Source organism: Hemiscyllium ocellatum, chromosome 9 (genome assembly GCF_020745735.1).
Source record: "Hemiscyllium ocellatum isolate sHemOce1 chromosome 9, sHemOce1.pat.X.cur, whole genome shotgun sequence".
NCBI classification, from domain to species: Eukaryota; Metazoa; Chordata; class Chondrichthyes; order Orectolobiformes; family Hemiscylliidae; genus Hemiscyllium; species Hemiscyllium ocellatum.
The window spans coordinates 105,113,837-105,141,552 of record NC_083409.1 but is presented as its reverse complement, the minus strand read 5'-3'; the positions used below and the strand labels follow the sequence as shown (position 1 = coordinate 105,141,552).

The window sequence follows — 27,716 nt, the reverse complement described above, 5'->3', positions numbered from 1 at the left end:
GGTCCTTTCATGTTCTGGAAGACCAACCCCGTCAAGTAATCACACACGCACACACACACAGACCCTGAAAATATTCTCATACACACACAAAGCCTGTAAATATTCACACATACACACATAAATCCTATAAATATTCACACATACACACACTTACAAACCCTATAAGTTCTCTCTCTCTCTCTCTCTCTCTCTCTCTCTCTCATACACACACACACACACACATGCACAACCCTGGAAAATATTCTCACGTACATGCACATATTGCTGAAAATATTCTCACGTGTATAGCACACACACACAAACCCTGTAAATATTCACACATACATACATACACCCTGTAAATATTCATTCACGCATTTACAAACTCTGTAAGTATTCTCTATCTCTCACACAAACACACACACGCAAACCCTGGAAAATATTCTCACACGCGTGCACATACACAAAACCCTGTAAATATTCACACATAAACCCTGTAAATGTTCACAAACACACTCACAAACTCTAAATATTCACACACACACACGCACATACACACACATACACACACACACAAACCCTGGAAAATATTCTCACAGACACACACAATACCCTATAAACATTCACACAGACAAACCCTGTAAATATTCACACAGACACTTACAAACCTCTTTCTCTCATGCATGCACACACATACAAACTCTGGAAAATATTCTCACACGCATACACATACACAAAACACTCTAAACATTCACACACACACACACAAATGTGAACACTGTGAATATTCATACACACACAAACACTGTTATATTATGACACACACACATGCGCAGACAAGCCTTGTGAATTATCTCACACATACTGTCACAAAGCAGGTCACTTTTTTTCCTGAAAGCTGATCCTTGGCTCAAGGAGACTCTGTCCTTGATTTTTTTCAGAGGGACAATATACTGGGCCAGACTCCAATCAGTCAGGTTTGGTACAGAGATGAAAAGGATTTTGAGAGGCCTTTTGTTTATATGTAAACAGATGAGACTTCAGGTCAAAGTGGTCATGTTTTAGAAGTGAACTGTATAATAAAAAGGGAGTGGTCAGCTCTTTAACTGACCTGAGCTGAGCAGTTTAGTTCAGTCTTGAACTGGGAAGTTCAACAGGGAGCTATGTGGACACTCTCTCTTTTCTGCCCTTAAACTTCGACCTGTAAGCATGTGTACCATTTATACTGGTTTTTAAAGGGAGTTTGCTTATTAAGACTGATGTGTATGTTCGGAACAGCCTAATTAAGTCCAGTTGGATAGGCTGAATTCTTTATGGATTCTTTGTTCTGTTCTTTGTGTTTCATTGTGTAATTTTGTGATTAAATTTTTTGGATGTTTTAAACCCTGGTAGTCAACCTAGCTATCTTACTCCGGGTAATTTTCACTGTATACTTACCAAAACAAATTGCAAAGTTAGGTCTAGGGCTGCATTCTTAAGAATTTTTTGAGTGGTCTGGCTGAGTCCATAACAATACACAAACCTTCCAAATATTTACACACACACTAGCCCTATAAATATTAGCATGCATCACCCTGTATCTATTCACACATTTTTCACTCCCCTGGAAGCATTAATACACACCAGTCCACTGTAAATGTTCCCACACACAAAGTCTGTAAACATTCACAAACATCACCCCACAGTAAATATTCACACATGCCTACCCATACCACATAGATATTCAAACATGCCACTTCTCCAGTAAATACTAAAAGTAAAATTACCATAGTCTCTCTTTGTCATTAGAGAGGAACTCTCCTCCCTTAGCAGCTATGCACCAAAAATGCAGGGGAAGAATAAACCCTCCTTGGTATTCAGTGAGCTGACCCCCGATTGACCCTGACTGATGGGTGACATTGAGCACCCTGACTGAATATATGGACTTTAGTAAGGCTTTCAACAAGGTTCCTCCTGGCAGACTGATTAGCAAGGTTAGATCTCATAGAATACAGGGAGAACTAGCCATTGGCTCGAAGGTAGAAGACAGAGTGTTGTGGTGGAGGGTTGCTTTTCAGACTGTGGGCCTATGACCAGTGGAGTGCCACAAGGATCAGTGCCGAGTCCACCACTTTTTGCCATTTATTAAATGATTTGGATGCAAACATCAGAGGTACAATTAGTAAGTTTGTAAATGACACCAAAATTGGAGATGTAGTGGACTGTGAAGAAGGGTACCTCAGATTACAACGGGATCTTAATCAGATGGACCAATGGGCTGAGGAGTGGCAGATGGAGTTTAATTTAGTCAAATGCGAGGTGCTGCATTTTGGAAAAGCAAATCTGAGCAGGACTTATACACTTAATGTTAAGGTCCTGCAGAATGTTGTTAAACAAAGAGACCTTGGAGTGCACGTCATAGTTCTTTGAAAGTAGAGTCACAGTTCGATAGGATAGTGAGGTTTGGTATGCTGTCCTTTATTGGTCAGAGTATTGAGTACAGGAGTTGGGAGGTCATGCTGTGACTGTACAGGACATTGGTTAAGCCACTTTTGGAATATTGCATGCAATTCAGGACTCCTTCCTATCGGAAGGATATTTGGATGTTCCCAGGGTTTGAGGACTTGAACTATAGGAAACAGCTAAGTAGGCTGAAGCTGGATTACCTGGAGTGTCAGAGGCTGAGGGGTGACCATATAGAGTTTTATAAAATCATGAGGGGCAAGGATGGGGTAAATAGACAAGGTCTTTTCCTCAGGGTGAGGGATACCAGAACTAGAGGACACAGGTTGAGGGTGAGAGGGGAAAGATATAAAAGGGATCTAAGGGGCAACATTTTCATGCAGAGTGGGGTGCGTGTATGGAATGAGCTGCCAGAGGAAGTGGCAGAGTCTGGTACAATTACATCATTTAAAAAGCATTTGGATGGGTGGATGAATAGGAAGGGTTTAGAAGGATATGGGCCAAGTGCTGGCAATGGGACGAGATTAGGTTACGATATCTGGTCGCCATGGACGATTTGGACTGAAAGGTCAGTTTCCGTACTGTACATCTCTATGACCGTATGACTCCATGACAACAGGCACAGTTGTACCAATCTCTCTTCATAGGACAGTCCTGCCATCCCAGGTACCAGCCCACTGAACATCCACTGCACTCTCTCCACAGTCCATCCTTTCTTTGGTAACGGGTCTAAAACTGCACACAAAGTTCTCGATACGGTTTCATCACGTCCTGTATAACTGCAGTTGGTCATCTCTGTTTCTCTACTCAAATCCTCTTGCAATGAAGGCCAACATACCACTTTCTAATGGCTTGCTACACCCGCCTGGATCCCTGAGTACATTCACACATCCATACAGTTCATTTGTTTTGGCAATGACGTGCACAATTTCATATTTGACCATGTTGTAAAATGAAGCCTACAGACTGCCTTGTGTGAGCAAACACACAAACAGACACAGACACACACAGACACAGACACACACAGACACACACACACACACACACACATAATCACACACAAACACATACACACACACATAAAAATACATACACACAGAGACACACACACACACACAGAACTGCACAGACACACAAACATGCACACATAAACATAGACACACAAACAGACACACACACATAAACACAGATAAGCACAGACCCCCCCTCCCTCACACACACATACACACACACAAACATAGCCAGTTAAATTAAAGCAAACCCACAATCCCACAGATCATTGCCATGATGATGTGGCATGCCTTGGGATGCTCCAAACAGAAATGTAAAGAATTTTTTTAACTCTTCAACATAACTCTAGTTGGTTCTGTGACCAAAATGAATAATTTAGAATCCCTAAAGTGTGGAAGCAGGCCATTTGGCCCATTGATTCCACACTGACCCTCTGAAGGGGCATCCCATCCAGACCCACCGCTGCTCCATAACCTCGCCTTTCCCATGATCAGTTCACCTAGCCTGTCCATCCCTGGACATTTTGAACAATTTAGCATGACCAATCCACCTAATCTGCACATTTTTGGGCTGTGGGAGGAAACCAGAGCACCCGGAGGAAATGCACAGACACAGGGAGAATGTGCAAACTCCACACAGACTGCTGCCCAAGGCTGGCAATGAACCAGGTGTGTTTCCATTGACCTTTTTGAAAGATCTGTATTTACCAAGCAATCTCTTCATTTAGAAGCTGTCTTTACTTTCTTTCCATCTGGAAACAAAACAAATAAATTAAATGCCTTGCTGAAATGATTATAGATCATGATTCTACCATAAGAAAAGCTCAGTGGCTCATCCACTGTTCATCTTCCTCTCTATCTGACCATCTTGAATAGGTGATCTTTTAAATATAATAAACTCAGGCTTGATTGACTTATGTTTACTGCTGGGTTTTTTTTTACCAGTTCCTTATTACGTTTTCTATTAATTGACATTTTTTTTAAAATCTAATGTTACATTTCTGAAACATAGACATTGTGAAATGTAATTGCGGCCCTGAGTTGTGCGTATGCCTTGATTCGGGAAAGCTGAGCAGGGAGAGTGTGACCCAGAAGTTCCATTCCAAGATGCTAGGCTGCTCTGGGAAGCAGATCCAAAGACCCCAGGTTAAATGTAGAAATTGGTGAGGGAAAACACAGGCCAGAGACTGCCAATTTGTTGAAGCCTTTAAAACAGCAGTCAAACAAAAATAAGTACATCCAGCCCTCCCTCCTCAAATACATTCACCCACCAGACACTCTCCATATTCCATCCAGGGCATTCTTAAGCTCTCCATGGTCCCTCATGCTCTCCCAAGCCAACCTAAGGACCTCAGCCCACCCAATGGTACTCTATAACTCCTGTGCCAACTGAGTGCCAACTCAAATCAACCAGTTACATTATGCACTTAAAGAAACAAAATTATTTCTCAAGATTTGAGAGAATCCACCATGCCGTGGCTTTATGTTCTATAAAAATGAAGCAAAGATATTACAATCAAGAATCGATTCATCACCACTTGAAAGGGCATATTCAAAGGAATATTCTTTCACAATGTGTCAGTGGTGAAGTCAATGAACTAGAGGCATTACTGCAAGATTATTAATCCAGAGACCTTGGTAAGGTTGGAATCCCACCATATCAGATGGTGAAATCTGAATTTGATGAAAGTCTTGATTTAAGAGTCAAAAGATGACCGTAAAAACATTGTCGGACAAATTCATCTGGATCGCCAAATGCCCTTTAGGGAAGGAAACTGCTGCCCTTACCTGGTCTAGGTAGTCATGGCCAGACCAGCTCAGCTGCTGGTCAATGGTGCCACCCAGGAGCAAATGAATCAGAGAGGCTACTGGGAGACATGCTGAATCAGGAGCGGTGGTGAGCAGGAGGTCAGTTGGAAGAGTAGGTTTTTCAGAATGTGTTGCTGAAGATTTTGATCCAGTTAACATTTCTGCTCCAGTCATTCTGATACAACTGCTTTTGTTGCACTTTCAGTGTACCCAGTGGTATGGAAGGTACGACTTAAATACAAATTTTACTTTTTAAGTTTCTTTATTATTGATTCGACAAAAGGACCTGTATGTTAGCACCAATACCTCAGGGCACACTGCATGGCCACTGGCCACACTATCCAGCATCCACAGACATTGGCATCTGCCATGTACCAGCCTCTAATTGAGGCTTAGCTCTGATCCACTTATAGGATGCTTCAGCACTTCAATGGTGTACCTCAGACTGCACTGCTAACTCTCGTTGCAATCCTGTAGTCCCTGAGGCACCCAGCTCATGGTCAAGACACCATCTTGAGCTGGTTTGCTTGTTCTCATTGCACTCACTCATTACCTGAATGACCACAGCGTTCCTGCCTTGCCCTTTTGCACCTACTCCCCAGCCAGAGCTAACATCCTCACACTGCGGCTGTATCGTGTTACCCTTTAACACAGAAACAAATCCAAGACATTTTATGGTTATCATCAGCCATCCTCAGGGCAGGGAGATACCTTTGGCTAGGATGCCTAGGCCATAGATACTAGTCTGGTGGTTTGGATAGAGTCAATCAGTCAGTGCTGACCCAGGTGGCAACCTCAGACCAGGCTGTGCAGGGTCTGGGGAAAGGCCTCGACTGTTGGTACTGGGAGAAAGAGGTTGTCCCACCTCATCCACTAGAATCTCCAAAACGCTGACCACAAAGTGGGGCATCAAACTTTCCCATATTTGCCATGTCCAGGGCAAATATCATGAACTTTTGAAAGGTGACAACATGGTGGTATTATCGCCCGGACGTTAATTCTAATGTTCTGGGGACTTGGGTTCGAATCCAGCCAGGACAGATGATAGTATTTGAATTCAATTAAAATCTGGAATTAGGAGTCTAATGGTGACCATTGAATCCATTGCCAATTGTCAGAAAAAACTCATCTGATTCACTATTGCCCTGTTGGGAATGAAACTGCCATCCTTATCTAGTCTGGCCTAAATGTTACTCCAGACACACAGCGATGTGGCTGACTCCTGTGGAGACACACGGTGGCTCAGTGATTCGCACTGCTGCCTCACAGCACCAGGGACCCAGGTTCGATCCCAGCCTTGGGTGACTGTCTGTGTGGAGTTTGTACATTCTTCCCTGTGTCTGTGTGGGTTTCCTGCTGACACTTTGGTTTTCGCCCATGATCCAAAGATGTGCAGGTTAGGTGAATTGGCCATGCTAAATTGCTCATAGTGTTCAGGGATGTGCAGGTTAGGTGAATTGGCCATGCTAAATTGCTCATAGTGTTCAGGGATGTGCAGGTTAGGTGCATTAGTCAGGAGTAATTGTAGAGTAATAAGGGCAGCAGTTTGGGTCTGGGTAGGTTACTCTTCGGAGGGTTGATATGGATTTGTAGGGCTGAAGGGCCTGTTTCCACACTGTCGGCATTCTATAATTTTTAACTGCCCTCTGGGCAATTAGGGATGGGGAATAAATGCTGGCCTGGCCAGTGATGTTCAATTCCATGAATGAATTTTTAAAAAACTATGCAAGGAAGCTGCAAACTGATTGGACAGGTCTGTCAGCACCATGGTATCAGTAGGGGGGATGCCCATAAACTCTGGGATGTCCCTGCAGTCGCGAGTTGTTCTGAGGTAGGATGGGATGGGAGACTGGTGAGAAGAACCCCATGGGGTGGGGTCGATGGTTAATGAGCTAAGTTTGATAAGGCCTCGTGGTGAGAAACACTCTGTCAAACTCAACAAAATGAACACAGCAAAAATAAAAAAAACATTCTCTCCACAATGTGAGCATCTGCTTATCAACCTGCTCAAAGACACTATCTGGAGCAGATGGCAGTTGTACCTGACTCTCCCGGATCAGAGATATGGACACTATTACTATGTGACAAGAACGCATTCAGCCTAGAGTGTACACTGGTGATAGAACAGGAGGGAAGGTAACCAAAGACAAAATAACCAGACAGATCCATCTAATGTGCAATGAAGGTTTAATATTGAATACAGCTAGCAATAGTCAAATAGCAATACATGGTAATTTCTCAGCTTTGTGCTACTTGTTTGTGTGACAACCTTAATGTGGAATCAAAATAGAAAGTACCAGAGAAACCCAGCAGTTACCCAGCAGTGAAGAGAGAAACATAGTTAACATTTCAAATCTAACATAACGTCTTTAGAACTGAAGAAGGATATAATCAAGACATGATCTGCATGGACTTCAATAAAATGCCCGACAAGGCTCCTCATGGCAGACTGGTTTGCAAAGTTAGGTCACATTCTATACAGGGAGAACTGGCCATTTGGACACAGCTCTGGCTCGAAGATGGAAGACAGAGGGTGGTGGTGGAGGGCTGCCTTTCCGACTGGAGGCCTTTGACAGTGGAGTGCCACAAGGATCGATGTTGGGTCCATTGCTTTTGTCATATGTATAAATTATTTGAATGTGTAAATAGGAGGTATAGTTAGTAAGGTTGCAGATGACACCAACATTGGTATGGAGTGAACAGCAAAGAAGGTTATCTTAAAGTACAACGGGACCTTAATCAGATGGGCCAATGTACTGAGGAGTGGAAGACGGAGTTTAATTTAGATAGATTAATTGAGAGGTGCTGCATTTTGGAAAGACAAAACAGAGTAGGACTTATAGACTTCGGGTAAAAAATGAGGTCTGCAGATGCTGGAGATCACAGCTGAAAATGTGTTGCTGGTTAAAGCACAGCAGGTTAGGCAGCATCCAAGGAATAGGAAATTCGACGTTTCGGGCATAAGCCCTTCATCAGGAAAGAAGGGCTGATGAAGGGCTTATGCCCGAAACGTCGAATTTCCTATTCCTTGGATGCTGCCTAACCTGCTGTGCTTTAACCAGCAACACATTTTCAGCTAGGACTTATAGACTGAATGGTACGTTCCTGGAGAGTGTTGCTGAACAAATAAACCTTGGTGTGCAAGTTCATAGTTCCTTGAAAGTGGAGTTTTGGGTTGATAGGATAGAAAAAAAGACATTTGATTTGCTTTCTTTTATTGGTCAGAGTATTGAGTACAGGAGTTGGGAGGTCATGTTGTGGCTGTACAGGAGATTGGTTCGGCTATGTCAGGAATATTGCGTACAATACTGGTCTCCCTCTTTTGGAAGAATGTTGTGAAACTTGAAAAGGCTCAGGAAAGATTTACAAGGATGTTGCCAGGGTTGGAGGCTTTGAGCTGTAGGAAGAGGTTGTTTTCCCTGGAGCATCGCAGACTGAAAGGTGATGTTATAGAAGTTTATAAAATCATGAGGGACATGGATCAGATAAATAGACAAGGTCTTTTCCCTGGGGTGGTGAAGTCCAAAGCAGGAGGGCATAGGTTTAGGGTGAGAAAGAAAAATTTGAATGGGATCTAAGGGTCAACTTTTACAAAGGGGGGTGCGTGCATGGAATGAGCTGCCAGAGGAAGTGGTGGAGGCTGGTACCATTTCAACATTTAAAAGGCACCTGGATGAATAGAGAGATATGGGCCAAATGGGAACAGATTAAGTTAGGGTTTCTAGTCAGCATGTTGGACCGTAGGGTTGATTTTTGTGCTGTACGCCTCTGTGACTGTATGACTCTAAGAGATGGGTTTTACAAAGCCTGCTGCATGTAAATTCACACAGATGGCAAACTCTAGCATCGAGTCATAGTGATCTACAGCATGGAAACAGGCTCTTTGACCTAACTCGCTAATGACACCCAGTTTTCACAATTTAAACCAGTCCTAATTGCTTGTGTTTGATCCATGTCCCTCTGTACCTATCCCATCAATGTGTGCGTCAAAATGTTTCTTAAATGACAAATTGGCACTTGCTTCCACCACTGCCGCTGGCAGCCTCTTCCAGACACTCACCACCCTCTGTGTGAACAAACTGTCCCTCTGGATCCTTTTGTATCACTCCCCTCTCACCTTAAACCCATGCCCTCCAGTTTCAGACACCCCTATCATGAGGAAACGCTGGTGGCTGTTTACCTTATCAATGCCCCTCAAGATTTTATAAACCTCAAAACAAGGTCTCCTCTCAATCTCCTATTCTCCAGTGAAAAAAATCTAAGCTTATCTAACCTCTCTTTGGACTCAAACCTTCCAGTCCAAGTAGCATCCTAGTAAAGATTTTCTGCACTCCTTCTAATATTTTTAATAACATCCTTAATAAAAAGAATGATTAATATAACAACAATACAAAGACACCTCAATGGCCATAAAACATTTACAGACTTCAGGGCAGGATCATTTACCCTTTCAGCATCCCTCTGTAAACCTTTGGAAAACAATTCATTCCAAGTTTGTGAAATGCAGCAGAGGAATGATTGCTCATAGCATTTGAATTCTCCCAACTAAAACTAGCAATAACTCAGAAAAGACAAAGTCATGAGAAACTTATGTCACAGTTTGGTGATAAACTAAACAGAATTCTCAAAATAATCATCTGCAAATCGTAACATCTGTACCACAGCAGAGAGTATTAAAATATCTGTAGCATAATGAAGCTCATGAACTGACCAATAATTTTGCACAGGAATTATGAATGAAACTGCAATACCAAGCTGTTTTCCAAGTTCCATCACCTGGAGAAAAAGCATATGGTTTATTAGTGACATAAGAACAGAAGATATTTGGTTCATCAAGCTCGCCCTCACTGCTAGTTGCTTGATAAAGCACAATGTTAGAAGTCAACAAAAGGAAGGGACTTACTGTAAGGTTTCTTCCATGACTACTTTTCTATTTACCCCTTTCCTGTCAACACCACAGTCTTCACCATCAACTACTCAGGTTGTAAGCACCTCAAACATGTTGGAAAATTCCAAAAGCTGAATCTTAGAACATGGAACATAGAACAGTACAGCACAGAACAAGCCCTTCAGCCCACAATGTTGCGCTGACCATTGATCCCCATGTATGTACCCTCAAATTTCTGTGACCATATGCATGTCCAGCAGTCTCTTAAATATCCTCAATGACCTTGCTCCCACAACTGAATTCCATGCTCTCCCAACTCTCTGTGTAAAGAACCCGCCTCTGACATCCCCTCGATACTTTCCTCCACCCAGCTTAAAACCATGACCCCTCATGTTAGCCATTTCTGCCCTGGGAAATAGTCTCTAGCTATCGACTCTATCTATGCCTCTCATTATCTTGTATACCTCAATTAGGCTCCTCTCCTCCTCCTTTTCTCCATTGAATAAAGTCCGAGCTCAGTCAACCTCTCTTCGTAAGATAAGCCCTCCAGTCCAGGCAGCATCCTGGTAAACCTCCTCTGAACCCTCTCCAAAGCATCCACATCTTTCCTATAATAGGGTGACCAGAACTGGACTCAGTATTCCAAGTGCGGTCTAACCAAAGTTTTATAGAGCTGCAACAAGATCTCATGACTCTCAAACTCAATCCCCCTGTTAGTAAAAGCCAAAACACCATATGCTTTCTTAACAACCCTGTCCACTTGGGTGGCCATTTTAAGGGATCTTTGTACCTGCACACCAAGATCCCTCTGTTCTTCCACACTGCCGAGAATCCTATCCTTAATCCTATACTCAGCTTTCAAATTCGACCTTCCAAAATGCACCACCTCGCATTTATACAGGTTGAACTCCATCTGCCACCTCTCAGCCCATCTCTGCATCCTGTCAATGTCCTGCTGCAGCCTACAACAGCCTTTTTACTATCAACGACACCTCCAACCTTTGTGTCATCTGCAAACTTGCTGACCCATCCTTCAATCCCCTCATCCAAGTCATTAATAAAAATTAAAAACAGTAGAGGCCCAAGGACAGAGCCCTGTGGAACACCACTCACCACTGACTTCCAGGCAGAATATTTTCCCTCTGCTACCACTCACTGTTTTCTGTTGGCCAGCCAATTCTGTATCCAGACAGCTATGTTCCCCTGAATCCCATTCCTTCTGACCTTCTGAATGAGCCTACCATGGGGAACCCTATCAAATGCCACCTCATCCACAGCTCGACCCTCATCAACTTTTCTAGTCACATCCTCAAAGAACTCGATAAGGTTTGTGAGGCATGATCTACCCCTCAAAAGCCGCAGTGACTGCATTTAATCAAGCCATGCTCTTCCAGATGGTCATAAATCCTATCCCTCAGAATCCTTTCTAAAACCTTGCAGACGACAGACATGAGACGTACTGGTCTGTAATTGCTGAGGATTTCCATACTTCCTTTCTTGAAGAGAGGAATTACATTTGCCTCTCTCTAGTCCTCAGGTACGATTCCAGTGGAGAGCGAGGATGCAAAGGTCATTGCAAGTGGCGAAGCAATTGCATTTCTCGTTTCCCAAAGCAGCCAAGGACAAATCTGGTCCGGGCCTGGCGACTTGTCAATCTTAACGTTTGCCAAAATTTTCAGCACATCAGCTTCCTCTATTTCTATCCGTTCCAGCATACACACCTGCTCTTCAAAGGTTTCATTCACTACAAAGTTAATTTCTTTTGTAAAGACAGAAGCAAAAAACTCATTTAGGGCTTCCCCTACCTCCTCAGACTCCACACACAAATTCCCTATGCTATCCCTGATCGGCCCTACTCTTTCTTTGACCATTCTCTTATTCCTCACATAAGTGTAAAATGCCTTTGTGTTCTCTTTAATCCGTTCTGCCAAGCCTTTCTCGTGCCTCCTCCTGGCTCTCCTCAGACCATTTATGAGCTCCTTCCGCACCTGCCTGTAATCCTCTAGAGCTGAGCTTGACCCTAGCTTCCTCCATGTTATGTAAGCTACCTTCTTCGTTTTGACGAGACGCTCCACCGCTCTCGCCATCCAAGGTTCCTTTATCTTACCAATTCTTGCCTGTCTCAGAGGGACATATTTATTCATTACTCGCAACAACTGTTCCTTAAACAGTCTCCACATGTCTATAGTGCCTTTACCAGGGAAAAATTGCTCCCAATCCATGCTTCCTAACTCATGTCTAATCGCACCATAGTTTCCTCTTTCCCAATTAAATATCCTCCCATTTTGCCTAATCCTCTCCTTCTCCATAGCTATGTAGAATGTGAGGCTGTTGTGGTCACTATCATCAAAATGCTCTCCCACCACAAGATCTGATACCTGCCCTGTTTCCGAGCAACAAGTCTAGAATGGCCTCTCCCCTCATTGGCCTGTCAATGTACTGAGTTAGGAAACCCTCCTGAACACACCTTGTATAAACAGCTCCATTTAAATCTTCTGCTCGTAGGAGGTTCCAATCAATATTGGGAAAGTTAAAGTCGCCCATTACAACAACCCTACTACGTCCACACTTTTCCAAAATCTGCTGACCTATTCTTTCTTCCATCTCCCTGCTGCTATTGGGGGGCCTGTAGTAAACCCCTAATGAGGTGACTGCTCCCTTGCTGTTCCTAATTTCTACCCATACTGACTCGGTAGGCAGACCTTCCTCGACAATGGAAGCTTCTGTAGCTGTGATACCCTCTCTGACTAGCAGTGCTACACCCCCTCCTCTTTGTCCCCCCTCCCTATTCTTTTTAAATGCTCTAAACCCTGGAACATCCAGCAACCATTCCTGCCCCTGAGAAACCCATGTCTCTGTTATGGCCACACATCATAGCACCAGGTACTGGTCCATGCTCTAAGTTCGTCACTTTGATTCCTGATCCTCCTTGCGTTAAAGCAAACACACTTTAACTGATCCCTTGGTTCCTTCCCAGGAAAATCCTTCCCACTAGCTGGTCTACCTCTTGCTATTGCCTCATCTGCATCAACTCTCACCTCTGGTGTACAGCTCAGGTTCCCACCCCCCTGCCATACTAGTTTAAACCCTCTCGAACTACTCGAGCAAACCTTCCACCCAGGACATTGGTCCCCTTCCAGTTCAGATGCAATCTTCTTGTACAGGTCCCACCTTCCTCAGAAGGCATCCCAATTATCTACATATCTGAAGCCCTCCGTCCTACACCAGCTGCACAGCCACCTGTTAAGCTGTGCCCGCTCCCTGTTCCTAGCCTCGCCATCTCGTGGCACCGGTAGTAAACTAGAGAACACTACTCTGTTCGTCCTGCTCTGCAGCTTCCATCCTAACTCCCTGAAATCACTTTTTATATCCTCGATCCTTTTCCTGGCTATATCATTAGTGCCAATACGTAACACGATTTCTGGCTGTTTGCCCTCCCCTTTTAGAACCTTATACACCCGATCGGAGACGTCCCGGACCCTGGCACCAGGGAGGCAACATACCTTCTGGGAATCCTAATCCTGACCACAAAATCTCCTGTCGATTCTCCTAACTATCGAGTCCCCTACCACGGGTACTTTTCTATTCTGCCCCCCTCCCTTCTTTGCCACAGTGTCAGGCTCCACTTGATGTCTCATTCCTCGGATCTACCTGACTCACAGTTATGCTCTCCAGTACTTGATGGCTGTCCAGAAAATTATAGACTCATAGAACCCCTGCAATGTGAAAACAGGCCATTTGGCCCGTCAAATACACACCGACCCTCTGAAGAGCATCCCACCAGGATCCACTCTCCTTTCTATCCCTGTATTCCATGCATTTCCCATGGCTAAGCCACCCAGTCCACACAGCCCTGTTTCACCCTGGGAATTGAGCATGGCTAATCCACCTAACCTGCACATCTTTGGACTGTATGAGGAAACCAGGACCAGGACTGGGTCTGACTCCTCTGAATCTGCCCCAGATAAGAACAGGCATTTAAGGAAAATAAACTTACAGGAACACAGGGACGGAGCAGAAGCGATCAGACCGGATTTCACTGCAGAGATCCAGCATGATCGGTTCAATGGTCTCCTTTTATACCAGAAAGGCAATGATACCATATAGAATCATACAGGTACAGAAGAGGCTCTTCACCCATCAAGTCTGTACTACCACTACACCACACTATAGTGGGCGGCACGGTGGCACAGTGGTTAGCACTGCTGCCTCACAGCGCCTGAGACCTGGGTTCAATTCCCGACTCAGGCGACTGACTGTGGAGTTTGCACGTTCTCCCAGTGTCTGCGTGGGTTTCCTCCGGGTGCTCCGGTTTCCTCCCACAGTCCAAAGATGTGCGGGTCAGGTGAATTGGCCATGCTAAATTGCCCATAGTGTTAGGTAAGGGGTAAATGTAGGGGTATGGGTGGGTTGCGCTTCGGCGGGTCGGTGTGGACTTGTTGGGTCGAAGGGCCTGTTTCCACACTGTAAGTAATCTAATCTAATCACACTAAAATAAACCACACTGTCCCGCACTGGGCCCATAGCTTTGAATGTCATGACATTTCAAGTGCTCATCCAAGTATTTCTTCAGGTTTGTGAGGGTCCCCACATCCACTACATTCCCAGGCAGTGTATTGCAGACCCCCACAAATTCCAGACCACTTCATAAAGAAAGCCACAAAATCATAGCTTGAACACTGGTAAGTTCACCTTGTAAATGATGACACTACCACAGCTGAGTGTACGGTAAAAATAATACCTTTTTTTCAATGAGCTCACTCCAGTAGACAGTTTTCACATTATTTCCAACCATAGGGCATTCTTCATCCACTTTTGTTAGTAAGACAATCTGTGGAACCTCTAGAAATGGAATGAATAATTCAGTTATTAGGAAATTAACTTCTGCGATGGGTCACAATATCTGAGGGTAAAGAGATTGTACATTGTCAATCTATTCTCCTTCAAAAGGTAAAGCTGTGATATCAACTCTGAAGAAGGGTAACTCATGTCATTAAAAAAACAGACCATTTGGTCATTTTGCTCATGATTGACCATCAAAACACCTACATGATGAAAGCAACTTCACTTAGATTCATAGAGATTTTCAGCATAGAAACAGATCCTTCGGTCCAAATCGTCCATCACAACCAAATATCCCAACCCAATACAGTCCCATCTGTCAGCACCCAGCCCATATCCCTCCAAACCCTTCCTATTCATATACCCATCCAGATGCCCTTTAAATGCTGGAATTGTATCAGCCTCCACCACTTCCTCTGGCAGTTCATTCCATAGGTGTACCACCCTCTGTGTGAAAAAGTTGCCCCTTAGGTCTCTTCTATATCTTTCCCCTCTCACCCTAAATCTATGCCCTCCAGTTCTGGACTCCCCCACCCCAGAGAAAAGACTTATCCTATCTATGCCCCTCATGATTTTGTAAACTTCTATAAATTCTACCCTCAGTCTCTGACGCTCCAGGGAAAACAGCCCCAGCCTATTCAGCCTCTTCCTATAGCTCAAATCCTCCAACCCTGGCATCATCCTTGTAAATCTTTTCTGAACCCGTTCAAGTTTCACAACATCCTTCCGATAGGAAGGAGACCAGAATTGCACGCAGTATTCCAAAAATGGCCTAACCAACATCCTGTACAGCCACAACATGACCTCCCAACTCTTACACCCAATGCTCTGACCAATAAAGGAAAGATATGCCTCCTTCACCATCCTACCTACCTGTGACTCTACTTTCAAGGAACAATAAACGTGCACTCCAAGGTCTATTGTTCAGCAATACTCCCAAAGACCTTATCAATATGTGCCAAGATTTGCCCTAAGAAGTCCTGCTGCGATTTGCTTTTCCAAAATGCCACACCTCGCATTTATCTGAATTAAACTCCATCTGCCACTCCTCAGCTCATCAGCGCATCTGATCAAGATCCTGTTGTATTCTGAGGTAACCCTCTTCACTGTCCACTACACCTCCAATTTTGGTGTCATCAGCAAACTTACTAACTACACCTTCTATGTTCGTATCCGAATCATTTATGTAAATGACAAAAAGTAGTGGGCCCAGTACCGATTGTTGTGACACACCACAAGTCACAGGCCTTCAGTGTGAAAAACAATCCTCCATCTGAAAACCTGAAAAGCTGTCTTCTACCTTCTACCTTAGCGACCCCTCCTCAGAACTGTTGTATCAGAGATTGGTTTAACTGCGTCTGTCTTCACTCGAGTTTCAGGAAGATGAGAAAATATCGAATTGATACATACAAAATTCTTAACAAACTAGATGCAGGGAGGACGATTTCCCTGAATGGGGAGTCTGGAACCAGAGGTCACAATCTCAGATGCAGGGTTGGCCATTTGGAATTGAGAAGAGGAAACACGTCTTCATTCAAAAGATGATGGAGCTCTGGAGGTCAAAACATTGAATACAGAAAACTGAGGGCATCAAAACATTGAATACTCTCAGGAAACTGATAAATTGTTAAATATTAAAAGCATGAAGAGGTATGTGGAGAAAGCAGGAATGTGGTGTTGAGAAAGAGGATCAGCCAATCCCATTTGAAAGGCAAGGCAGACTCAAAGAGCTGAGTGGCTGACAACAGCTAATAGTTTCAATGTTTCGATAAATATAGAACCTTGCTTTAGATCATCAGAGAGCGTCAAGGCAGTGGGACGCGCACTGATTAAAGTTAACCCTCTCTGTTTAAAATCTAAACAACTCCTGGCAGTTAACAAATTTATCATCATTAATTGCTCCATTCTCCATGGTAATACCTCCACCAAAGTCCACTAGCCAACCAATCAGCATAGCATCTGACATAGAGTGTAAATGCTTGTTTTCCCCATTGGTATTCTTGCAAACTGTCCTGATGAGTTCAAGACAAATTGGTTTTTACTTCAGTGGTACTCAGTACAGAAAGCAACACTCACCCAATTCATCAATCTTTGATCGAATGGCACGGATTTTCATTTTCATTTCAGGGGACAGCACAGGGGTTTTACTCACATCAATCACATATGCAACACAATGTATCTTCTCATTAATAGCTCTTGGTGATATGTCACCAGCTTTGAATGGTGAATAAGCTGCAAACTGCAAGGAAAAGAACCTGACTTTAAAATGATATTTACATTTTTATTCATTTAGGCATCATTGGTGAGGCTGGGATTTAGAATCCATCCGAGTTGACCTCTAGATCATGCTGATTATTGTGCAAGTTACAATTGTTCTGAAAGAGTTAAACTTTGAGCTGAATTGTTGACAATGACACAAAGCCTTAGGGTGGAGAATCAGGCAGATTCAGGAACAGTCTCCTGATGGAGACACACGTGCTTTCTCTACCTCTTGGCAGGAACAGGCAATAAGCCGATGAACAAATCAGATTAATTATAAAGATTCGGCAAGTATTGTTAAAGGAATAGCATCACTCTACATCACAAAGCAGCCGTCTAACCATTTTAGATCAGATTGCTGACACATTTAGCCACAAATAATGAGGTGGGGGGGGGGAGGGGAGGAAATAAAAAGAAACAAAGAAAACCAGGTTACCTTATACTTGTTCGGAATATAACCTTTGATGATACTGATAATATCATCACTATGCAGCCCTGGCGCAGTGTCTTCTGCAAGTCCCATTGTATCACAAAGGATCAAAGGAGGAGTGTCATTTCTGAAGGAGTATGTCGAATACTGCAATTAAACAAAATATCAAAGCACAAAGTGAAATCACTTGCAAGGGTAAACTAACAAAAATAGCCCTGAAGGATCTGCCATCACAGAATGGGGGAATTGCTTAGACAAAAAGTGACAAGATATTTCTAGGTTCCTTCTAGCATCATGACCATCGCCTGATAGAGCGATAGTGGAATTGTCAAATGACCATTGCTACAGCTGATTTAGGCAAAACAAATAATCTGACAATGCTAGGGCAGCACAGTAGCAGAGTAGGACAGCACAGCTGCCTCACTGTGCCAGGGACCTGACTTCACCTGACAAAGGAGCAGTGCTCCAAAATCTTGAGATTTCAAGTAAACCTATTGGACTATAACCTGATGTCATGTGACTTCTGACCTTGTCCACCCCAGTCCAACACCAGCACCTGGTGTTACATCATACACCTGACTTGTGCCTTGTAGATGGTGGATAAATTTTGGGATGTCAGGAGGCAAGTTACTCACCCCAGTATCCCTCGTCTCTGACCTGCGGCAACAAGATGGGTAAATAGAGTCCATTGATGGGAGGTTGACTTCTGTGATGTTCTGGGCTGCGCACACAACCTTCTGTAGTTTCTTACAGTCCTGGGAAGAGCAGTTGCCGTACCAGGCTATAAGACACCTGGATAAAATGCTATTTGTGGTGTATTTGTCAAAGTTGGTGAGGGTCCTTATGGACATGCTGAATTTCCTGGGCCTGAGGAAGAAGAGCCATTGTTGTGGCATCTTGACGACCACATCTACCAGAGTGGTCCAGGACTGGTTTTGGGCAATACATTCTGGGGGGAAGACGAGATGTGACTAAAACCTTTTTACACAGCAATTAGCCTGAATTGTGCGGCCTATGAGGCTGGAAGTAGTAGAGGCAACCATTGGCTTCAAAAGGAAATTGATTAGATGGGCATTTATGGGAAATGACCATTTCGCAGTATTGTCTACACTGACTCTACAATGCTCTAAATCCACTCAGTGGGTCAAGGAATTCAACTCTTAAGCAAGATCCATTCAGACCAAAAACAGACAGCCACGTTTATTCACCAGCCTGTACAATAGAGATGCTGTGATCACAATCCTACCCATGGGGAGGGTGAATCACCTGGATTATCAATGAATAGTGCGTGCAGACATTGCTGGATTGATACTTTCTATCAATGTTGATACAGGATTAATAGCATTTCAAAGGGTGTAAGAGACTAGAGAGCAATGCAAGAACCAAGTCCAGAGGATGCGAAATACATTGGCAAGAAAAATATAAAGCCGTATCTGCACTTCTATATTTACCATTGTGGTCGTACTTCTCAGTCCACTTCCAACCTGAGTCCGATTGGTGACATGACCACGGAAAACCGAATTGACAGAGTTGACAAAACTAGACTTGCCTCCTCCAACTGGCCCAATTAGTAAAACCCGCGCCTTTGAGACAGAGCTGGCAAATGGTTGATACTCCATGATGAATTTCAGCAGTTCTTGCTTGCTCCTGTTCGCAAAAGAAGTGGAGTTCAGGATTTAATGGCTCAAGCAAGAGATCTCTGAGTATTGCTCATGGTGGGTTGGAAGATAATGATAGAGTATTATTATCGTGTGGCAGGTTTTAACCATTTTTCCTCTGGGCCAAAGGCATAATGGCAAAGTCACTTTGAGGCCTAAATCTAATGCACATTCCACAAGTGAATGCCAGCTGCCAAACAGACTGATAATTGGTTCTGGGCGGTAGGTGAATTGACCAAGCTAAATTGCCCAGAGTGTTCGGGGATGTGTAGGTTAGGTGCATTAGTCAGGGGTAAATGTACAGTAAAAGAGTATGGGAATGCATCTGGGTGGGTTACTCTTCAGAGATTTGTTGGGCCAAATGGCCTGTTTCCACATTGTTAGGGATTCTATGAACATCAGCCAACCCCTTTGTAACACCTGGTTGGGTTGACGGGACAGATAGGAAGTTAACTGTGCCAGGTATGGAGTGACACCAGAAACATTCCAGATGATGGTTTAGCAACAATGTCACATCTAAATAGCTAGACTAGTATTCATTTCTCACAGGGTAAAAACAATGACTGCAGATGCTGGAAACCAGATTCTGGATCAGTGGTGCTGGAAGAGCACAGCAGTTCAGGCAGCATCCAACGAACAGCGAAATCGACGTTTCGGGCAAAAGCCCTTCATCAGGAATAAAGGCAGTGAGCTGGAAGCATGGAGAGATAAGCTAGGGGAGGGTGGGGTGGGGAGAGAGTAGCATAGTGTACAATGGGTGAGTGGGGGAGGAGATGAAGGTGATAGGTCAGGGAGGAGAGGGTGGAGTGGATAGATGGAAAAGAAGATAGGCAGGTTGGACAAGTCCGGACAAGTCATGGTGACAGTGCTGAGCTGGAAGTTTGAAACTAGGATGAGGTGGGGGAAGGGGAAATGAGGAAGCTGTTGAAGTCCACATTGATGCCCTGGGGTTGAAGTGTTCCGAGGCGGAAGATGAGGCGTTCTTCCTCCAGGCGTCTGGTGGTGTGGGCAATTTAGCATGGCCAATTCACCTGACCTGCACATCTTTGGACTGTGGAAGGAAACCAGAGCACCCAGAGGGAACCCACGCAGACACGGGGAGAATGTGCAAACTCCACCCAGACAGTTGGGAATTGACCCAGGACCCTGGTGCTGTGAGGCAGCAGTGCTAACTACTGAGCCACTGTGCCACCCATTGGCATATATCTGTAATATTGACAGACCACAAACCCTACGGCTATAGCTACTCAAAGGGGGTAAGGCTGTGTTGCCTAAAGCATCATGGCAAATCCAGCGATGGATTACAATTACAAGTTGGAACAACGTCCGGGAGGCCAAGTAGTAAATGGAGATGCCTTGAGCCACCTCCGGTTGGCAGGTACACCACCAATGGTGCCTCCCCTGGAAGAGACTACTCTGGGTTTAAACTTTCTGGACACCCTTCTGCACACTCCAGACTGTGGACGCAAAAGGATCTGGTCCTGGCAAAACTGAAACAGCCAGTGATGATGTGGGAAACAACACGGCAATCACAACCAGAAACAAAACCTTTCTGGACCTGGCGAGACCAGGTCACCGTAGAGGACGGCATTTTATTTTGGGGGAGCAAGAGTGATTGCCCCGAGCAAGGATACTGGCTGACCTCCACCAGAGACATCCAAAATGAAGATGCTGGTGAGAAGTGATGTCTGGTGGCCAGGATTGGATGCAAACATGGCTATGTTGGTGGGGCATTGTCTGGAGTGCCAACAAGGAGAGAAATTACTGCCAGCAGCTCCCCCACATTGGTGGGAATGGCAAGGTAAACCCTGGACTCGGTTACATGGCAACTATGTCGGTCCTTCCATGGGCTCAATGTTCCTAGTCATTGTGGACACCCACTCAAAGTGGTCAGATATGCGTAAAATTCATTCATCAAACACAAAACAGTGATAGAAAAGCTGCAAATATATTCTGCAATACATGAGCTCTCGGAACTGTTAGTCACATTCAATAGGCCATCATTTATCAGCAGGGAATTTAAGTATTTCCTGAAATCGATATCAAACTACCCATCATGCAACTCCAGGGATCACTCCAGCAGAGTTGCTATTGGGGGGGATGCTCCATACCCCAGGTTAAATCCTGGACCTGGGGGCTGGGGCATCAGGAATACAAATACCAGATGCACGACTCCTCTAAGCGAGAGAGAAAGTTTCCTCCAGGGAGCAAAGTTTGATGCCAAACTACATGAATGGCCCCAGATGGGTAAGAGACATCATTGATGCGAGGTCAGGCCCTGTGACACACTAAGTTCAGGGAGGTGAGGCGGTCCTGAACAAGCACTTGGACCTCATGATAGCTGCAAACTTGCAACCGGGGCAGGAGCAAAACATACCTGACCCCTCAGAACAGCCAGAATGGCTGCCAGATCCCTGTGGGGTATCCCTCTATCTAGAATCAAAGAAAACTTGGAATCTGAGATAGACACAGACAATATCACAGCCTTGCTGTCTAAAAGTGAGGATGAATTTCTTCTGAGATGCTCCGGGTGTAAGAGACTGCCTACGATCCAGGACACACTATCCATATCCAAGGCTGACTCAGAGGAACTCGACTGGCTGCAAAGATGCCCCAAGGAGAGACTATAAAGAAAAGAACAGGCCTATGTTCCTAAATTTCCAGCGGGAGGGATATAACAAGGTGGGACAGATGGACCTCATAGATATAAGTTCCCTGATTGGACCATGTTAACAGTCCCAATCAGGGACCCCTGGCTGACAGATATAAACAGGAGTGTCAGAGGTTCTGTTCACTCTGAGAGCTGGTTCTGAGGGAGCTGGATCAGTGTCAAGTACTATACCAGTGTAAGTAAACAGTGACTTGGTGACGGGATCGTGGCCTCTGTGAAGTTATATCAGAAGAATCTGTTCAGAGGGAACCAGAGTTAATGATTCAAGTCCAGTACGACACTTCTTCATAAATGAAGATTCTGAGAATCAGCACAGAAACAGAAACAAAGAATACTAATATTTAAAGTCTCAAAACAGTTTTTGAAGGGGTTTCATTTACTTTATTTCAGGTTTTTTTTTAAATTTTATGTTTGCACCTGTTGATGGAACAGAAATGTCCAATAAATAACTTACTCTTTTGTCCAGTTTATGTTCCTCCAGGGAGCTTTTATCTCTGGAAAGCACAGAAATAAAAAAACATGATAACAACCCCAACAACTAAATTGGAGACACCAGTAGCAGAGGATACAAAAGAGAGTAGAGCTTGAGAAAGTGCACCATGAGAAGTTTACAGAACAGAAGCGGGGTAAGCCATTTGGCCTTCGAATCTGCTCTATCATTCAAGCTAAATGGCCCCATTGTGTCCAGGATGTGCTAAGTGTATTAGCCATGGTAAACAGGGGCGTTATGGGAGGGTGGGTCTGGGTAGGATGCTCTTCAAAGGGTCTGTGCACTCCCAATGGGCCAAATGGTCTCTTTCTGTAAAGTAGGGATTCTATGATTCTAAGATTAAAAATGACTATGGTTGATCATCCTATTCAGTATCATGTTCCTGCTTTCTACCCTGATCTCTGGATGACTTCAATATCAGTAAAAAAAACTTTCTTGAATATGTTCAATGATGTAGACTCCACCACTTTCTGTGGTAGAGAATCTCATAGTAGCCAATTCAACAGAAGAGAAATTAATAACTAACATCAGAGAGAGGTCTTGATCAACTGAGAGCACAGAAAAACAGAGAGAAGATCCAGTAAGTATTGTGGTAAGATTTAAGTTAATCTAATGTAGTGAACAAGTCATATGTCCCAAGAGTGTGGAACCTGGTCCAATATCTTATAGTCCCATGGTATTTCTTTACCACAGAGTGCTGTCGAGATTGAGTCATTCAGTATATTCAAGGCTGAGGTAGACAGATTTTTCATCATGGGGAGAAGGTGAGTGCATCCAGTTCACGAAAGCCAGATCAGTCATGAACTCAGTGAAAGGCAGAATAGACTCAGTGGACCAAATGACCTACTCTGCTCTTGTGCTTCATGGGAATTATGAAAGAAAGCATTATATGAAGTAACATAATGAAACATTCGGCAATTCAATCAAGAGGAAAATTTTAGGGAAGATCTTCAAGGAGGAAAGCAAAGTGGAAAAATGTAGGGAAGAAATGCCGGGGTTTAGGGATCAGATGGGTGTGTGTAGGACCACCAAGGATTGAGAAAGTGAGGACTGCTGATGCTGGAGATCAGAGCTTAAAAATGTGTTGCTGGAAAAGCGATGCTGATTGCTGATGCTGGATGCCTTAGTCTTTATGCACTACCCTCATTGCTCCATCCTTGGTGACCTCTTCCCGACCTCTCTGCCCCCACATTTTTTGACTCTGATCTCCAGCCTGTGCAGTTATCAAATCCTCTCCATGGACTAAGGGCCAAAATACCACCTAGGAAGCCATCGGTACTAGAGAGTGTCCAGACTGTCCACTGCAAAGCCAGGTGTCTCACCACCTGGACAGAGATCAGAATTAGCTGAACCTAAATTTCTCAGAAGGTTATATGGCTGGAGGAGATTATAGAGACAGGAAGGAACTCGGTGATGGAGGGATTTCAAATCAAGGTAGAGAATTTTCAAATGCAGATCTTGTTTGAACAGCAGCCAATGACATTGTGTGCATGGAGGTGACAAGGGAACATGATTTAATACATAGACAGAGAGTTGGACGATCTCAAGTTTACAGAGGATGGTGTGGAAAATCCACACGAGATTCCACTGGAATAGCTGAATCTGGAAGTAACAGCGGCACAAACAAAGATATCGGCAGCAGATGAGCTGAGGCAGGGTGAAGGTGCAGTGCTGTTAAAGTGGTTAACAGTCCAGACAGCTTCAGCAACAATTAACTCCCCATCACCATCGTGATGGGTGCTGGGTCGGAGAAGTTTCTCATGGACCTTTCCAGCCAGAACCTGATTGCCGAGGTAAGAGGAAAGGGGGTGTGTTTCTTGCACAGTACTAACCCACCTGACTATACACCTTCCCTGCCACTTCTAGGGAAGGGAGATTTTGTAATTAATTCACGGGATAAGGGCGGCTCTGGCAAGGCCAGTCTTTATTGCCCAGAGAGCGGATAAGAGTCAACTACATTGCTGTGGCTCTGGAGTCACATGGAGACCAGACCAGGTAAAGATGGCAGATTCCTTCCCTAAAAGACTTCTCTTTTAAACATCCCACCACCCCCGCACCTTGAACCTGTGTCCCCTAGTAATTGACCCCTCCTCCCTGAGGAAAAAGCCTCATACTTTCCACTCTCTCCATACCCTTCATAATCTTACAAATGTCTATCAGATCGCCCCTTGACCTCCTGTGTTCCATGAAAACAAACCAGGTCCACCCGACCTTAAAGTATAAGCAGAAATTAAACAGTGAATGGTATAATCACTCAACTATTAATTCAGAGACCCAGCTAATGTTCTGGGGACCTGGGTCTGAATCCTGCAGTGACCCCAATGGTGTGACTTGAATAAATCTGGAATTAAAAATCTAATAATGATCATGAATTGGTGGTCAAGGGAAAAGACCCATCAGATTCATGAATGTCCTGAAGGGAAGGAATGTGTTGGTGCATTCCCTGGCCTATGTCTGACCTCCACCCCACAAGGTGGTTGTCTCTTAAACTGATCTCTGAGTAATCCGGGATGGACAATAAATGCAGACCAAGCCAGAGATGCCCACATTCTGTGATTGAACGTTTAAAAAAAGACAGGGTTAAATCTGACAGACTGGCTTCATCTGAGAATTGGATAGAAGCTCCTGATTATTCAGCCATTCCCAGGTGGTTAAATTAAAATGTCCTTACCTTCCACCCAGTAAACTTCAAGTTCAACAAGGTCTTCATCTTGGCCAAACAGGGCACCATTTGTAACACTGTAGGAGCCATCAGATCTCAACTCAACCTTTTCAGCATTAACCTTAAATACAAGACTGTTTCCGAAATTTGGATCGTGTTTGTAATGATCACTGACTGCCACAGCATCTTGTCTCACAGGAAACTTCAATGGCTTTCCTCCCGGTACATCCGTGTTCAGTCGGAAAAGGAAAGCCTTATTATCCACCTCAGACCCGATAGCAAAATCTTTTGTTCTGTAACCTCCAAAAATAAAACCCGACTTGTTGTACCCGACAGTTATTGTTGATCCTTGTTTCCCACATTTCTCATAGAGAGAAGCAAGGCGGAAACTGTGAACACTCGCTTTGTAAAGTAAATGGAAGTTCACTTTCCCCAAAAGTTCACACAATTGTTTCTGATCTGCTGTCGTGAGCCGGGGTGTGACAGCACTCATTGTTGAAACCTGGAAAATATTTGATCAAAATAAGATTAAAATCAAACTGCCCTGAGTCTAACTTGTCATCCTCCTCAAAGCAAAGCTGAATGGAAACAGGTTATAACAGCAGAGGGGGAGGGGGCAAGATCTGATAGAAATCTGCACAATTTTACCAGAACCAGACAGGATCAATGGAGGAAGGATTTTCCCAATGACCGGGAAGTCCAGACCCAAGTCTAAGGATACGGTGGAGGGACCTTTAGGGCTGAGATGAGGAGATGAGTCTTCACCCAGAGAGCGGTGACGCTGTGGAATTCACTATCACAGAAAGGGGTTGACGCCAAAATATTGAATGTTTTCAAGAATGAGTTAGGTACAGGCTAAAGGTGTCAGTGGATATGGACAGAAAGCCAGAACAAGGTACTGAGCAACCTCAATTACCCCAACAAGACGGGCAGAGAGTATGTTGTTTGGATAAGTGATTGTTCAGACAATGGATAACGTTTTTACAGGACCTTGAGATGTTCGGATAATCCAAAATTCAGATATTTGATGTTCAGATAACCGAGGTGTTTTACTGAACTGCTGCAGTCCATGTCCTGGGTGTCCTTGTGCATGAATCACTGAGGGTTGGTTTGCAGGAAAAAAATGTAATTAAGAAAGCAAATGGAATTTTATCTGTCGTTGATAAACAGATTGAGTTGAAAAGCAGTGAGGTTATGTTGCAGCTGTACAAAGTGATGGTGAGGCCACACCTGGAGTACTCCATGCAGTTTTGGTCTCCTTACTTGAGGAAGCATGTCCTGGCACTGAGGGGTTCACTCGGTTGATTCATGAGTTGAGGAAGTTTGCTTAAGAGGGGATACTGAATAGGCTGGGATTATATTCAGTGGAACTTAGAAGAATGAGGGGGCATCTTATAGAAACATTAAATTATGAAGGGAATATATAGGATAGAAGTAGAGAGGATGTTTCCACTGGTGGGTGAAACTAGGACAAGAGGGCATAGCCTCAAAATTAGGGGGAGCAGATTTCGGACTGAATTGAGAAGGAGCTTCTTCACCCAGAGAGTTGTACATCTATGGAATCCCCTGCCCAATGAAGTAGTTGACGTAACTTCAGAAAACACTTTTAAAGCTCTGATAGATATTTTTTGAATGATAAAGGAATTAAGGGATATGGTGAGATGGTGGGTAAGAGGAGCTGACTCCATGAAAAGATCAGCCATGATCTTATTGAATGGGAGAGCAGGCTCAAAGGGCCAAATGGCCTGCTTCTGCTCCTTGTTCTTATGTGCGTTCCAGGCGTTCCAGGGTTTGCCCAACATAGAGTCAAAGAGTTGTATACCATGGAAACAGATCTTTTGGTCCAACTTGGTCCATGCCTACCAGACATCCTAAATTAATCTGGCTAAAAATCACGCATCACAAGGTTGTGGAAACCATCTGATAAAGGAGCAGCGCTCCGAAAGCTAGTGCTTCCAAAAAAACCTGTTGGACTATAATCTGGTGCGGTGTGATTTTTAACTTTGTACACCCCAGTCCAACACCAGCTCCTCCAATCATAAATTATTCTAGTCCTATTTGCCAGCATTTGGCACAAATTCCTCAAAATCCTTCCTATTCACATACCCATCCAGATGCTTAATGTTATAGTTGTACCTAGGAACAGTGCAAAGTTCTGTTTTGCGTGCAGACAAAACAGACAGGTCACACCACACATAAGGCATTAAGATAATAGACCAGAGCGAGGAATATAATATTATGGCTGTAGAGAAGGTGCACAAAGAGTGAGGTCGACATTAACTTTAAAAGTTGAGCGCTCCATTCGTAAATCTAATAACTGCGGGGAACAAGCGGTTGTTGAAGCTATTGGTATCTGTGTTTAAACTTTTGTATCTTCTGCCCAATGGAAGAGGTTGGCAGAGTTTATAACCAGGGAGGAGGGTCTTTGATGATGTTAGCTGTCTTTCTGAGGCAGTGAGAAGTGTAGATGGAGTATAGTATCTATGGTGTTCCCAGTGTCCTCAAGTCATTCTCTACTTTCATTAATGATAAACCCTCCCCTCTCCCTTACCCTTCCATCCCATGGGTGCTTTAAT

The 27,716-nt window shown here is 44.0% G+C and overlaps 1 protein-coding gene across 1 annotated transcript; it reads right to left on the bottom strand.

The window, feature by feature from the left end:
• Positions 1-9,851: 9,851 nt before the first annotated feature.
• Positions 9,852-25,637, bottom strand: LOC132818556 (interferon-induced protein 44-like). Its single transcript, XM_060829614.1, has 7 exons — positions 25,150-25,637; positions 22,443-22,482; positions 19,111-19,306; positions 17,666-17,806; positions 17,047-17,209; positions 14,870-14,970; positions 9,852-10,016 (listed from the first exon to the last, which is right to left on the bottom strand). Exons 1-7 carry the CDS (start codon positions 25,631-25,633, stop codon positions 9,852-9,854), a joined length of 1,290 nt encoding a protein of 429 aa, XP_060685597.1. The 5' UTR covers positions 25,634-25,637.
• Positions 25,638-27,716: the final 2,079 nt, after the last annotated feature.

Bases quoted from the DNA above. Each gene is read 5' to 3' on its own strand.
- LOC132818556 (XM_060829614.1), bottom strand. From the start codon at position 25,633: ATGAGTGCTGTCACACCCCGGCTCACGACAGCAGATCAGAAACAATTG. The intron at 14,971-17,046 runs GTGAGTGTTGCT...TTCCATTTCTAG, and splicing joins ATCAAAGATTGATGAATTGG to AGGTTCCACAGATTGTCTTA. The intron at 10,017-14,869 runs GTATTATTTTTA...CTTTTTCTCCAG, and splicing joins GTGAGCTCATTGAAAAAAAG to GTGATGGAACTTGGAAAACA.